General features: G+C 43.0%; 1 protein-coding gene across 1 annotated transcript in view; it reads left to right on the top strand.

The window, feature by feature from the left end:
* Positions 1-14865, top strand: part of madd (MAP-kinase activating death domain) — a 45561-nt gene that overhangs the window by 12893 nt on the left and 17803 nt on the right. Inside the window, exons 6-19 of the mRNA XM_031848774.1 lie at positions 1198-1254; positions 2445-2617; positions 2928-3163; positions 3256-3412; positions 3875-3978; positions 4062-4267; positions 4354-4607; positions 4857-4996; positions 6036-6134; positions 9169-9228; positions 13718-13826; positions 13926-14112; positions 14207-14357; positions 14664-14864. Coding sequence (XP_031704634.1) covers positions 1198-1254; positions 2445-2617; positions 2928-3163; positions 3256-3412; positions 3875-3978; positions 4062-4267; positions 4354-4607; positions 4857-4996; positions 6036-6134; positions 9169-9228; positions 13718-13826; positions 13926-14112; positions 14207-14357; positions 14664-14864 — 2134 coding nt within the window. The remainder of the gene's footprint in view (positions 1-1197; positions 1255-2444; positions 2618-2927; positions 3164-3255; positions 3413-3874; positions 3979-4061; positions 4268-4353; positions 4608-4856; positions 4997-6035; positions 6135-9168; positions 9229-13717; positions 13827-13925; positions 14113-14206; positions 14358-14663; position 14865) is intronic.

The following is a 14865-nucleotide window of genomic DNA, read 5'->3' as shown; positions in this document are numbered from 1 at the left end:
TTAAAACTATTGATCCGTACCTCACACAACTTCAAAGTATCTGAACTGTCCCCTTTTATTTCACACCTTCAGTGAATACAACCAACACAGACCTTTCCTCAACCATCCTCGCAGACACGCATTTAGTTTTGTATGCCTTGAATCAGAGCCGGTTCGTTGGCAGTGTGTGTGTGAGATTAGCAGCTCCCTCCCGTGTGTGTGTGTGTGTGTGTGTGTGTGTGTGTGTGTGTGGATGTGTGACTGAGAAGCTGGTGTGTAGGAGTGTGCAAAGCCTCAGTTTAGCAGTTGTATATTTGGAAACGAAAAACATAACAACATTAATATCTGTGATTGGAGAAAATGTCGCTGAAGATGGTTTAAGCGATTATCTGAAGACTGTGATGCCAAAGCAGAATGTTGCTCGTGTGAGAGTCACTAAAAATACTTGCACACTGGATAAAAAATAAATTGGTCCTAACGAGCGACTCATTTATTTTACTTGGACAAACATGGTGGTCGTGTTGTTTCAGCCCTGGATTTTTGTTTCTGAGCAGTAAGACCTTATTCAGGCTTTTATCTTATGCTTTATTGTGCAAGTATTTCATCTCTGTTTCTGAAAAGATCTGCTGTTTTCGTATCTGTCATCACCACTCCATTGTGACCACTGGTTTGTCCCAGCTGGTCACCATGGATGGCCTCCATGTGTCCTTTAGTGGCTTTTTTCTGTAGGTGAAGTCTGGTTTTTGGTCATATTTGTGCTTGTCTGTGTTCCTCACTGTCTTTCATGGTAAGCATTAAAAAAACCCACATCTCTTCTCTCCTCATATTGCTCTTCCTCTCTTGGCTTTCACTCACTCTCTCTCGCTCTTACTGGCCATCCATCACTTTCTCAAAACAAACCCAAATGTATCTTTTCTTATCTCCTTTCTTCAGTAAATAAATGATGAAAGGAACGGCAAGTCGTATCTCTCTTTGCACAAAACAAATCACAAACATCGTCAGCAAGTTCGACCTATTTGGGTGTCGCCAAAATATGCTTATCTGCCGTCAGCGAAAAGCGGACGAATGGGGAAGTGCTGTTGAAAGGAGACTAAGAAAAGAAAAGGGAAAGGGCCATTGTTGTGACCCTTCCGTCATGTGCCGTTCCAGTGTCGGTTCCAAGTTGTCATCCCAGGCCTTCATGTGACTCTCCTCGCATCTCTCTTATCCCCTTCCTAGTGTCTGGTTAGGTTGACCGTGATCACCCAAAAGCAGATCTTCTCCTCTGAAAATAAGGTTACTCATTTCTCCTCCTGTGGAATGTGTAATGCCCCTGCACGGAAATCTTCTCTCTCACATTATTTTGCTTGCGACTACAACTCGTCTCCTACTCTCGGGAGACGTGAATAAACTGCATAATCACAGAATGTTGCGGACCGGTTTTTTATTTCTAACACACTGCTTAGCTCTGGCTTGAGCATGACTGAATGTGCGTGCATCTATCTTGGCATCAGTGAGTGTTCTTCGTAAACCAAAACAAGATATGATGAAGCTAACCCACTTTGACGGAGTTTTAACATTCATGCAGACCCGGCCACTAAATGTTCCATAATGCTAAGCTCAACATTTGACCCTCAAGTCTGCAGCAGTTTCCCTCAAAGCAAACCCATGCATATTGACTCCCTTCCTCTCAGACGTGACGCACCCACCAGAGGCATCAACATGCACACAACCGATCCCTCAGCTGCTGTTTGTAATGAGAGTCGAGACAAACTGTGAAAGCAGTAATACAATATTAATAATAGGGGGGGGAGGGGTTAACTATTTAGATCTATTTTATTTTATCCCATAAACTACATTTTCCATTTTAAGTCCCCATTCCAGTAGTCAGCAGGGCTGTCCCGAATACCATTTCGAGTTTTGGAAGTAATCAACAGCGAATATTTAGTAGACGGAACGGACTTGTGTCATTAAAGCAGCACAGTGCTCTGTCACCACTCGGAGACATGCATTGTTTTTAACGTGTCATTTTTCGACGAGTGCGGGCGATGCACACACTCCTCTCCTCATCCCAGTGTGAGAGTGTAGACCTCAAAGTCCCCACAGTGTTTTTTGTATTTCTATTTTTTAATTCTACAATTACATTATTTTTTCTCCAAAAGGTTTGGTGTGTTTTATGCATTTTTCTAATCCTGAGGGGCAAAACAAAAAAACCAAAATCTGAATACCAAAATTTTAAACCGAATAGCTTCCCAACTAACGGATATTCGGGTCCAGCCCTAATGCTCACTCACTTTGGCCCAAATTCTTTTCCCTCAAAAGAGAGGGCAAATATTCATATAAAGTCCCATTAAGTGTAAGAAATTGATATTTTAACTAAATGTTGATGCCAATTGTGGGAGTGGTCCATCACAGCGCTGTGTTTTTATTTATTGTCTTTAATCCACTGCTGTGTTTTTAACGTGTCCCCGTGTCACCTGTTCTAGGCCTTGGCCAGTATGAGTTTGAACACACAACCCATCCTGAACCTGGAGAAGTTCCAGGAAGGTCACGAGATGCCTCTGCTCCCACCGGGACGAGATAAAGCCTCTCCGTCCTCCACCGAGTTCAACCCTCTGATCTACGGCAATGACGTTGATTCTGTGGATGTAGCCACCAGGCAAGCTATGAACGTTCCTCTCTGTCCATTTAAGGTGCGAGGAACAAAAAAAAAAAAGGGAGAGAAAATGATTCACGAATTATATTTGTAGATGCACTGGTATGGAATTTCAGGGCCGATAACCAATAATTATCTTTTTGTTGTAGCTGATAACAATTAAATAATCTAATTTAATCCAATTAAATAATTGTATTTTCTTACTTACCTGTCAATATATCAGCCATATATCGTGCAATCCTAATTATATTTTGCATATTTACGATTTAAAAAAAAAAAAAAAAAAAAAAGCCAAACTAACTTTCTTTTACAGGGTCGCCATGGTTCGGTTCTTCAACTCCCCAAATGTTCTCCAGGGGTTCCAGATGCACACTCGCACCTTGCGCCTCTTCCCCCGGCCCGTGGTGGCCTTTCAGTGTACTTCTTTTCTGGCGTCTCGGCCGCGGCGCTCTTGCTTTGCAGATAAACTGTCTCACACCCAGGCGGTGGAGTTCTATGGAGAATGGGCTCTGAATCCCACCAACCTCGCCTTTCAGAGGATACACAACAGTAAGGCTCATTTATGGTGACGGTGCTCTGTGTCTTTGTTCCGTTAAAGTCAGTGTTTTTGAACTTAATACTCTACACACTTCTGTTTTCAGATGTGTTTGACCCCTCCTTAATCGGAGACAAGCCCAAGTGGTATGCGCACCAGTTACAGCCAGTGCTCTACCGAGTGTACGATGGAAGCTCCCAGCTGGTGGAAGCCATGGCTGGTCCATTGGAGGATGAGGGCAACGAGTCTGACCCCACCGACAGGTAAAGCTTTGTTTGTACGAGCACACATGCGTTTATGCTCAGCGCGCTGTTTGTTGCATTATTACTACTGGACTACTTTATGGCCTTTATACAAGCATCGTAAAGAAAGAAGTCAAGTATAGAATGCATTATGAAGAAAGACGAGATGAATATCGGGTGAACAATATGATTTGCCTGCAAAATATTTACTCAAATGTAGATTTTTAAGACCTCTGGTTTCTACAGCAATCACATGCTGATAGTGATTTCATCAGTGAACTATTGTGACAGTCACGTCTGAAAGGTTACAAAAACTTAGACGTTTACGACCAAGTACTTCGACCACTTGCAGGGTCTTTGCGTTAGCCGCGATTACGTAATACTCTGGCGCACGCATCTCGCGCCGGCTTCCCTACGGCGAGTATAAACTACCCGCAAGAAACCGCAAGATGCTTTCCTATTTTTCATATACATTTGTTGCAGTGGCAGTGACAGCGAGGCATACGACGACTCCAGCTCGTCCTACTCCTCACTTGGAGACCTTGTGAGTGAGATGATCCAAGGTGACATCCAGGGAGACACTCCAAGTAAGTTGTTGTTTCATGTTTCAAGTTCTGCGTTGACCATATTCATTCCGTCCCTTTTTTAATGTTTGACTGTGATGTCTCAGGCTTGGACCCGCCTACCCACGCTGCACTGGGAGACGCTAGCGAGGTCGAGTTTCAAGACCTCCCCGACTTCGGGGACGGCCAGGGCTCCGAGGGTCCACCGAGTGGGGACTTACCTGCCGAACCCTCTGATGGACAACCTCTTCGCTCAAGCTCCAGCACAACTGCAAGCTCAAGTCCCAGCACGGTCATCCAGGGAGTCAACCAAGTGGGTGATCTGTCCAATTTATGAATTGAGCTATATACTTAATTGTCCATAATTCCCATTGATCTGTGTGGTCATTTTTTTTCCAGGAGCAAGGGGAAGCACCTGAAATTGAAGCATCAGCAGGTGCCGCTTTACAGAACCCAGTCTCCGGATTGGGCGGTCCGCCGTTCCACAGACCCGCGGTCGACGCCGGCCTGGCGGACCACGCCAACAAAAAGCAAGAGTACGACAACCCGTACTTTGAGCCTCAGTATGGCTTCCCCTCAGAGGATGACCCCGATGCAGAAGAGCAAGTGGAGTCATACACCCCTCGATTCAACCAGAACCTCAATGGCAACAAGTGTGTTAAGCTTGTTCATCACTTGAATGAATGCAGTATCATCATTCAAATGGGCTCTCTGACCGACCATGCAATGTTTCTCTGTCAACACCCAGCATGTCAGAACCCCTACCTACATTCATGGTGGTCTTTGAATCTGTGGTGGTGTGATGTGGCGTGAATGCTTGAGAGTTTCCCATAATGTCCGGTTGTGAATGTCCTGGTGTCTTTTTGACGCGCGGTAATGTCTTTTGGTCATTTTTTCTTCAGGGCACAGCGTCCTCTACGTCCCTGCAGCCTGAGGCTCCCCGGTGAATCCGACGGGGAGGGAGACTCCCGCAACAGCTCGCCAAACTCCACCATTTCCAACAACAGCAATGACGGATTTGGAGGACTCATGTCGTTTGCCAGTAAGAATGTTTTCAGCCAAGTGTAAAACATGGAAGGTGGGCTGATTTCTGTGGGCGATGATGAAATGAAGCAGCATAACCAAGGGCGTACAGCCCTGTGCGATGCAGAGCTACAGAGGACTGTCTACTCCACTCACACCTCCCTCACCTGTTGTTACATCAGGAGGAGGAGGACGAGGGAAATGCACATCAACTCCAACAGTCGTTTTGCGTCATGCAGCGGACGTTCATCTGCATGCGTCAACGTTTCCCTTGAATTAATTAGATCTCAGCCACATTGTTTTGGAAATGAAAACAAAGTTCTTGCCCACATCTCTTCCTGTCTCCCTCCATATTGCTCTGTTAGCTACTAACATGCACAAACAGTGAAGTGCGTTTTTATTAGAGCGATGCGGCTATTTAGATTTGAAAGCCTGGAGGGGGGAAAACTGGGATTTTCATCAATTTAACATCCAACAGGAGATAAATAAACAATGAAAACAGGGACACAGGATTAAAGCTGGTAAAATGCATTTTTCATTTCACTGAGTCTTCAAAGACCAAACACCCAGCTTGAGCCTGAACACACCCCCTCACAAATTCAGAAAGGCCATTAAATCCACAGTGTACAGTGGGTGTAGTTGCCTTCATGAGAGAGAACATAATGTTGCCTTGTCATGCAATTTTCTCTGTGCTTCTGACAACACTCACCGCTCGTACAGTGTTGTTTACGACCGCTGCAGGCAGCTGTTTTTAACACAAAAAGGAGAGTAAATGTTGCACTTTAAGTTCATCAAGTGACCAGAACGACTGGTTGGTTGAGGTATAGAACCGTGAGGCAGTAATTCTAGTGTATTACAGATTTGTACATTTACATATTTTTAGGGTTAGTTGCGTCTTGTTTAGATTGCTTAATCACTGAGACATGATGACAATGAGGGTAAATATCTTCTCCAAATTGTATGTGAAGGGTAAATAATGTTAATTAGGATACTTTTGGTATTGCATTTGAATAGTATTCCTCTTCTCTGACTATATATTTTTAACACTCCCTCGACAGGCAATCTTTACAAGAACCACGGCACCAGTTTCAGTCTGTCCAATCTGGCTCTCCCCAACAAGGCTGCGAGGGAGAAAACGCCGTTCCCCAGTTTAAAAGGTATGACGACACAAACCCGACCGCTCTCACGTCTGTTCAAGTTCGTTTCTGTCATATTCTTGTTCAGTTTTCTAAGGTAATGAGAAACTTTATAATAAAATGTTTTGTGTAGGACATAAAGGTACAGTAGGAAGAGTTGACAAAGTTGAAGAATGAGAGTCAATAACAAATGTTTAGTAATTATCGTTAACATTTGTATTTTTCTGACCCACTCATTTAATCATTTTTCCATCACTGGCTTCATGTTTGCAGTCATGTTATAACATTAATTAATTAATAACACATTTTTATGCTTTTTTTTTTTACCATTGACATTTAGATTACACTTTAAATACTAGGATTTTAAGATACTACACTTCTAAATAATTAATATAATGATCATAAATACCTTTATGGCCATTGCTTATCTACTAAAAATAATCCATAATTTATGTAAACGTGTCAATATGAAACAGTATAATTCAGTAATTTAATTATTATTTTTTTAAATGTTGTCCTTTTCTGTCTTTTTGTTTTCAATTATTTTTCTAAATTACTTTTTTGGGTAAAAGAATATTTCAATTTTGATGTTGAGGAGGAAATGGAACAAGCAGGTTTGTAGATCTGTTTTCATAGCTTGACTTTCTTCCCGCTGGATTGCCAAACGGATATGGCACTATTTTAAAGGAGAATATTGACATATCAAACAAAGTTTTTCTCTCACGATTAATAGGAAAATCCACTCAAAAGCAGACTTGATGTTGCCACAGTTTGTTCCTAATTTGAAGAGATGATCAACTATTTCTCATGTGCAGTTTTTCCCATTAATTTGGCTTTTTTCTCCTTCACCACTAGCTGAGAGTGTAGAATGTGTTCAAGCATTGGTACAAATGTGCACACTGGTAGCATTTGAAAGCAGATGAATGTGGCGAGGCAGGTCTCAGTCTTTTCCCAAGCGAACAACGAAAGAGTAAGGAAGGGTAAACAATCCAAAACAACTGCAGGATATATGGTTTTAAGGACTCGGATGTTGATGCATCAGATAAATGAATGGAAACCTAAACATAACAAAATAAATCCATCTACAGTCACATATTTTTATCAAGGAGAGAAGGATTTTGTAGACAAATCTGTCATGCTTTGCTAAAGTTACAGGGACTGAAATTGCACTTGGGAACAGAATAATTAAACTGGTTAGTATTTATGATTTATTTTTTGGGTGATGAAGGGTTTAAGATGCTAATACGAATTCTGTTGAGGCTGGATTTTCACTTTAATTGAGAGAAAAACCAGGTGAAGCATGGTAATCTAACTCAATAGCTCTACTCCAAGTGGAATAGCTGCCATAGCAAATGTTCCACCCCTTTGATTATGATGTGTTTTGTCTTTGTCGTTCAGATGACCCTGACAGCCCGGGTATGTCATGTCTGGTGTGATAGTCTTCTTGTAGCCCCCTGACTAGGAATCTCCTGATCCTTGACGTGACCTATACCTATCTTACACCCTGTTCCTCAGCATAGGACTAAGATAGAAGATGCACCTGTTCATGTCTTTCTTGTTTATCCGTGTGTCTTCCCCTTCTGTTCCTTTGACATTCTGCTTTGTGTGACTGTGGGAGTCTTTTTGATGCACACATACACTGTACATACAGTATATATCGTCCAAAGATTTCTTTTCTGACTGCAAATGTATTGGTGTGGCATCTGCACATCCTTACTACTGCAAGAAGAATGCTCAGTCCGTTTTGAACTGCATTAACCTAATTAATGTTTCTGTGTAGTTTTCTAATGACGTTCACAGAATGGTCTCTCGGTGCCCCCTGACTCGCGTGTTTTTCCTTGCTTGCTTGTGTGGTGACTCCCATTTTTGAGTGTTTCCTTCCCCTTTTGAGGTCACTCACTAATTTAACAAAAAGCTGTTGACGATCCCAGGTTTCCTAATCTCGTATTTTACTGTGTATCTTGATTATCTTTTGTGTTTTTGTTCTAAAAACAAGATTCCTGTCTGACACCATGCACAAATTCCACAGTAACGAATCCATCCATTGCTCTAGACTTACATTTTCACAGTTGAACAGGGCTGTTCAGCATTACATCACATGGTTCAGGCCACTGATGTGTATGTACAACAAAGTATGAGCTACACATAACTCATACTTGGTGCTGTACATGTTGAATGTGTTGGCCATAGACATAGAATAGGAGGAGAATGGATATTTAACTTTTAAAATGGCGATTGCTGTTAGTTTTCATGGTGACAACACACGTCAGTCGGGCTGTAAAGCGTTGTTGCTGGCTAGTTGGCTAGGTAGCTTCTCCTTCTCTAGAGTGAATAGGGGTGAGGCGGAGGGACCGTTAGACCCACCACGGATGCTGGTCTCCAGCACGCTGTTCACGTCATTTTCTGTAACCAGTGTAGCATCAAAGCACTGTGGAATTAGCCAGCTAGCTAACTTGCCAATTCCACCGTGCTTTAATGCTACACTGGCTACAGAAAATGAGCCGAACAAAGTTGTTACTTCTCTGGTGACAGCAATGTGCTTTACTAAGCTGTGGCAACGAGTGTGGATGAAGCAGTAAGTTGTTAAATTTGACTCGTTCACTCTGTATCTCTACGCTCCGTAATCTTATGTCATTGCTGCAAAACCTCACCTCAGTTAGTCTGCCGTAAGTCGTTTTAGTTTATACGGAAGTTAGCCCACTACAACAATTGCAATGGCAACGGTGCACATAAAAATGGCCGCCACGCTGACCATCCTACCACGTTGACTTGAATGGGAATGTCCGTACTCCTATTTTATTTCTATGGTGTTGCCAAACACATGGTCAACTTATCCAACACTTTCAGCATTGATACCATCATCGGCACATATTGTCGTTTTCTCTTTTCTGTCTGTCCTTCTCCTTTTCCTTTTTTCTTTTCTTTGTTTTGGCGCCATGTTGAGTCTGCATGTGTGTTGTGTTATGGGTTGATGTTCAGACTGGTTGTGTCTGGTCCGGTGTCTCTCTCTCTGTCCACCTTTTGTCGTGGCACTAATTCTGGGTTCTGTGTGCAGTATTTGGGCTAAATTCTCTAATGGAGATAATTACAGAGGCTGGCCCGGGGAGTGGAGAAGGTGGGTTCTGCCCTTTTTAATTGAGTGAGCTGCATGCTTCTCCAAGCCAGTCAACTACATCTCCCAGCATCCCCTTCTGTCTACCCTCATTTCAGTCACCGTGTGTTTTCATGCCGCCATTCATATAGTGACTGCTCCCCTTCCTCAGACTAACTATTTCACTCCACCGTATGTTCGTGTATTTATTGAACTAGTCTTATCACGGGAACGTTTCAAAGGACATCCGTAATCACAGGAAAAAGTAAAACAATACATCATGCAGGAAAAAACCACAGGGAAGCAAATGAAGCGCAAGACAGCGAACAGGATGTTGAGATGCAGAATCAGAACACAATGAGCTAAGATAATCGACCAGCATGCATTGTTCCTCGTTGTTTTTCTTGTCCTTTATGCTCCCACAGAGGACAAGCGGGGGTTGGGCCCAATTGTGCTGTACACAACGAGCAGTCACGACGTTCACATTATGCAAGTTTTAAACCTAACTTGTGAACATCTTTATTGTTAGTGTGCTATATTCAGGCTTTTGCCCGGCGTGATGCCGGTTGTCTAGATGTTTGTCATGAAAACGCCAACCTGGTAGATGAGTTATGGTTGTGTCAACATTACAAACGTCTTATAAGGCACACTGTTGCAGAGCATTTTGTGTGTTTCCTTTGAGTTGTCCGGTGGAGTTGGGAGGGAACTGAAGCCGTCACTGTTAGTCAGAGCTAACAGTACTCTTAATTTTAGTAAATTAACTATTTTGAATTTCCAATGTTATTTCTCTATTTTCAAAACAAAACTTCACTTGTACTCTGGGGTTTGTAATGTTTTGTTTTTTTGTTAGATGGGGTATAAAATGTGGATAACTTTAATAAACGACATAACTAGTCAGATGGCTCGCAGCAGACAACAATTGAAGACATTGTGCAACAACAATAGAGTCACATGGAGTGCTGCAGGAATGAGTCTTAAAACTCATCTAGCCACTAGATTTAAAAACGGGATATGAATACAATCAATCTACTGATAAATAAAAAGCAAGCGACGCACGTAAACACGGGACCAGTAATACATACAGTACATATGAAATACGACCTCAAAGTTTCACAGTCTTGGGCTTAAGCGTCCAATGGAGCATCTTTGCTTCCTAAACTGTGTGGTTGCACATCTCACCAAACAAACAAACACCAAAACTAGTTATCCAGTCCTCATCTGTGATGGCAGCACACCCATCAGTGGTGCTGCCATCATCTTAAAATTAATTATGACAATCCCATGACTAAATCTTCAATCGACTCATAAAGTAGGCCATCCTAGATAGAAAACTCACCTCCAGCTCACATAATGATTTCCTGTCTCCCTGAAGGCTTTCTCGAGTGTTTCTTTTCTTGTTCGTGCAGGTTTCCAATTAGGTTTTAAATGTAAATGGGTACCTGTCCATCACACACTTTGCTGTTGTGTCTGCACCACTGAAAGTGTGCAGAGCGGATGATACTCAATAACAGAAGTGCGTAGGTGTTAGTCCAGAAGATACCTTCATTATTGGTGGACCATCCACACGGATATTTGGTGTCACAGCCAGTACGATATAAAGAAGATTGAATGAAGAATGGGATCAAAACATTCTGAATGGTACATGTTCAGATCCCCCTAGATGAGTGATATTTCTGAAGTATTTTACGTCTTTTTTCTTTATGAATGTAACTTGAGTGACTGACTGAGGGGTTTATTATTATAATTTTCCACCCTGCCGGGTCAAATCCAGCCTAAAATCCATCCGGTGTTGATGCTAGAGTGACACTTTGTAAGCTGATGAACTTTGTCTGTAAGCTGACGTGTTAGTGCGGATGAATTGAAGTTTTTGCTGGTCCAGACTTGGGATTCAGATCAGCTCCGCTACGATCTCTGCCTTGTTACTCAGGTCGACAGATCATTTGACCCCCGAGGGTGAGCATCAATTAAAACAGCCTCAAAGTGTCCTCCATTAATAAACCACTGGGCTCTTCTAACTAAAGTTAAAAAGCTGCAGGCCGACCAGCAAAGAATATTGATGAAAACCTTCAGAGACTTCTGTTTGTTACCAAGAAACTTTTTCATTTATCCTGAGTTATGTCTGGTCACATTCATAACCCTCCTCCTGCAGTAATGTTGACTCATAAAGAGCCTTTGGGGCCGGTGCGCCGCTTCTACTGCGATCACTTTATGATTTCTTCTCAAACAGCGAAGCTTTATTGGCTTTCAAACAAAAACATGCTGAAAAATTCCACTTGTGCAATCAAAGTATTGGTATTGGGAATAAAACCTAATTTCTTGTCCCCATGTCACTCCAGCAGTAATAACAAACGATAGATCCCCGCTGTCGCATAAAAGGGACAATAAACAGGCCTGTAATGACAGATGTCAGATCAGACAATCTTCCTGTCCGCTGCATGTAGGAGTGTGCTCCTCCCTCATCCTTTCATGCCGTAGAAACACAATCAGCCAGTGACTGAAAGCAGAAAGTGTGAGCTCAACTTCCCCTCAGATCTCTCTTTTTATGTCTGTGGAGCTCAGGACCAAATGAACCTATCACAGTGTGGGGCTGTAGATATATGCTGGAGCTTGATGCTCTTGATCCTGCAACATTTTGCATACGATTTTTGGGTTACAAATCTAATGGTGTGATGATAGCACACGTACTTAATGTATTGTTGTACATGTTCCCTAGAGCTTTGACTTAACCTAAACCCACATAGGCCTGACTATATGACTTCCAGCCTGGTCGTACGGATACATTCCTACCAGGTCGGTTGACGTTCAGTCTAAGAGGGCTTATTAATCACTTTAACGGTCAACATTCGGAGGATTCTGGTCGGCTGTCTTGTCGTTACAAACTGTAGTGAGCTTGTTTTGATATTACTCGTGTAGTATTTCACGCGATGTGTAATATATCTTTGATTCAAAACTGAACTTTTCTGCAGAGCAGTCGCCATCTTGTCTGCATCGTCCAGCTTTCTGTGGCTTCATGTTCGTCCTTTTTTCTTCTTCTTACGCTCCGTTTATAGTGGACACGCAAAAATGAATGCTGCCTTTCTCTCAGTTTGTCAACATTGTGTGGCCGTCTTTCTTTTAATAAATGTAAAATATATCAGACCAACCAGGGATCTGTGTTTACGCTATATACGGTATATAAGAAGTGGATGCAGCCGCCTCGGTTTGTGGACTACTGTTTTGAAGCCTTGAGTTCGGCATTTTGAACGTCGCCATCTTGGTTTTTGATTGTTGTTATCTTGTGTTTTCGCAACTAGAAATTACAATTAGCTAAATACAACTAAATCTTCAACAAGACATTTTTAGGCGACCAAAAATGTTGCAGTTAACATCATGAAGTGTAAACACACTGTGGAGGGGTTAAAGCTGTTAGACAAAAAAACAACTCCTCACAGACCGGACAACACGGTGGTAACAACCTGTCAATCGCAGTAGCCCCGCCCTAAATCATACTCTGCTTTATGGTCTGTTTGACTCTCAATGGACCATAATGTACTAAATGAACATCATGCTGTATTGAAGAAGACTTGAAACTAGAGATTGAGACCATAAACTCATGTTTACAATGTTTACTGAGGTAATAAATCAAGAGAGAAGTAGAGTCATTTTCTCAGAGACTAATGTGAAAAATCTACGGTGTCTCTAAAGTAGAAAGAACGAGAGTCTTCTGCAACAAGATATGCCGCTCATTAATAAGCAGCTTCAATAAATGCTGCAGTGGTTTGGACTCAAGTCTGGGTCGAGTCTCGTATGTATTCATTTGAGCCAATTGAGAGAGTAAAAATAAATCGACTTGCGTAAATGTTTTGAGCCTCTTTAATCATCACAATATCATGCTAAAAGGATTGACCCAACCCCGGCTAGTGGGTCACTCTTCAGCATCGCGCGGCGTTGCATCAGTGTAAAACGAGTCACCTCGTGACGTTGGAGTGCAGCTCATTTCCCTTGCCATCCTCATCTCTTTATTTTCTTTCATGCATGATGTCACTGATATAGTACACACTATCCTCCCTCTGACCTCACATCTCTATGCCGCTAATGTGTGATGCCAGCACCAAGAGCACCATTTGGACTCCTGTGTGGGTGGGTGTGTGTGTGTGTGTGCGTGTGCGTGTGCGTGTGTGCGCACCATGTCCCTGTTTGATTTGCCCTTCACCTCCTTTGTTGTAATAATAGACTCTTGCAGCTCCCGTAATGTGTCTGTTCTGCAGTAGATAACCTTCAGTAGAGTCCTCCTCACAGTGATGTAAACTTTGATGTGGTAGCTTTAAAAAACAAAAAGACTATTTTAAAAGTTGGTTCCTGTCCTGGTTTACTGTTCCTGGTGTGTGTGTGTGTGCGTGTGTGTGTGCGTGTGCGTGTGTGTGTCCGCGGCTCTTCTTCTGTGTGATCTTCTGTCTAGTGACCTTGTTGTAGTCATTTTGGTTATCTTGCTCCGTGGTGTTCAGGAACCTCATTGTTGTGGTTCCTGTTCCAGGCGCTCGTGCACCTCGGGCACTTGTGGACCAGAAGTCTTCTGTCATCAAGCACAGTCCAACAGTGAAGAGGGAGTCTCCCTCTCCTCAGGGCCGAGTCAACAACACAAGGTAACGTCTTCAAAGATCAGAGCATGTTGTCACATCGTGTATTTCAAGCCACATCTGTTGAATGCGACCGCTATTTTTTTTACTTTTGTTTTGATTCAGCGAGAACCAGCAGTTCTTGAAGGAAGTGGTGCAGAGCGTTCTGGATGGTCAGGGAGTCGGCTGGCTCAACATGAAAAAAGTGCGCCGCCTGCTGGAGAACGAGCAGCTGCGCGTCTTCGTGCTGAGTAAGCTGAACCGAGCCATCCAGTCGGAGGAAGACGCCAGACAGGAGATCATCCGGGATGTGGTGCGTGCTGTTGCCCTCCAAAACTTGAAACTTAACTCAAGAAAGTGTCATGTCAACTCTTGTTGTCTTGTTGAAATCACTGTTTCGTGTTCAGGAGGTGAGCAGAAAGGTGTACAAAGGCATGCTGGACATCTTGAAGTGCACAGTTTCCAGTCTTGAGCACTCTTACACCAACGCAGGCCTCGGAGGAATGGCCAGTGTCTTCAGCTTACTGGAAATAGCACGCACACATTATCAAACCAAAGGTACGTCCCAAACGCAGGTTAGCACCGTTCTTGCTGAATTGTGTTATTTATGCTAAGTAGATAACTGAAAGTCTGTCAGCCCTGTGCTATTAACACTTGTCCATGTCTTTGCTGTGTCTTTACATTAAGCCGTAAGCTGCTAGATTCACTAAAACATTGTAATTGTAAAGTTTAGATCTCATCTTTTTTTTCGTTCTTTGTCTGAAGCTGTTAATCCTCTCCCAGTTTAAACCTCCTCATATTTTCTTTCTCTTTAACGGTGATGAACTCTTGTCTCCGGCCCCGTTCACTTTGGTAAATTGGTAGACCCAGAAAAACGCAAGCGAAGCCCCACAGACAGTGCCGGCAGCCCAGGGAGTAAAGAGAGTCCTTCTGGTCGCATGGAGGCCGCCGGAACTCAGGGCCTCCTGAATGTCCCTCACCTGCAGCTGCCGCACCCCGCGATGGGCAAAGGAGCCCGCCATTTTGATACGCGGAGTCTGAACGAGGAGAACTTTATTGTCTCGAT

Source organism: Anarrhichthys ocellatus, unplaced genomic scaffold (genome assembly GCF_004355925.1).
Source record: "Anarrhichthys ocellatus isolate YVR2014 unplaced genomic scaffold, GSC_Weel_1.0 scaffold8, whole genome shotgun sequence".
NCBI lineage: Eukaryota > Metazoa > Chordata > Actinopteri > Perciformes > Anarhichadidae > Anarrhichthys > Anarrhichthys ocellatus.
This window is presented reverse-complemented; position numbering and strand designations above follow the sequence as displayed.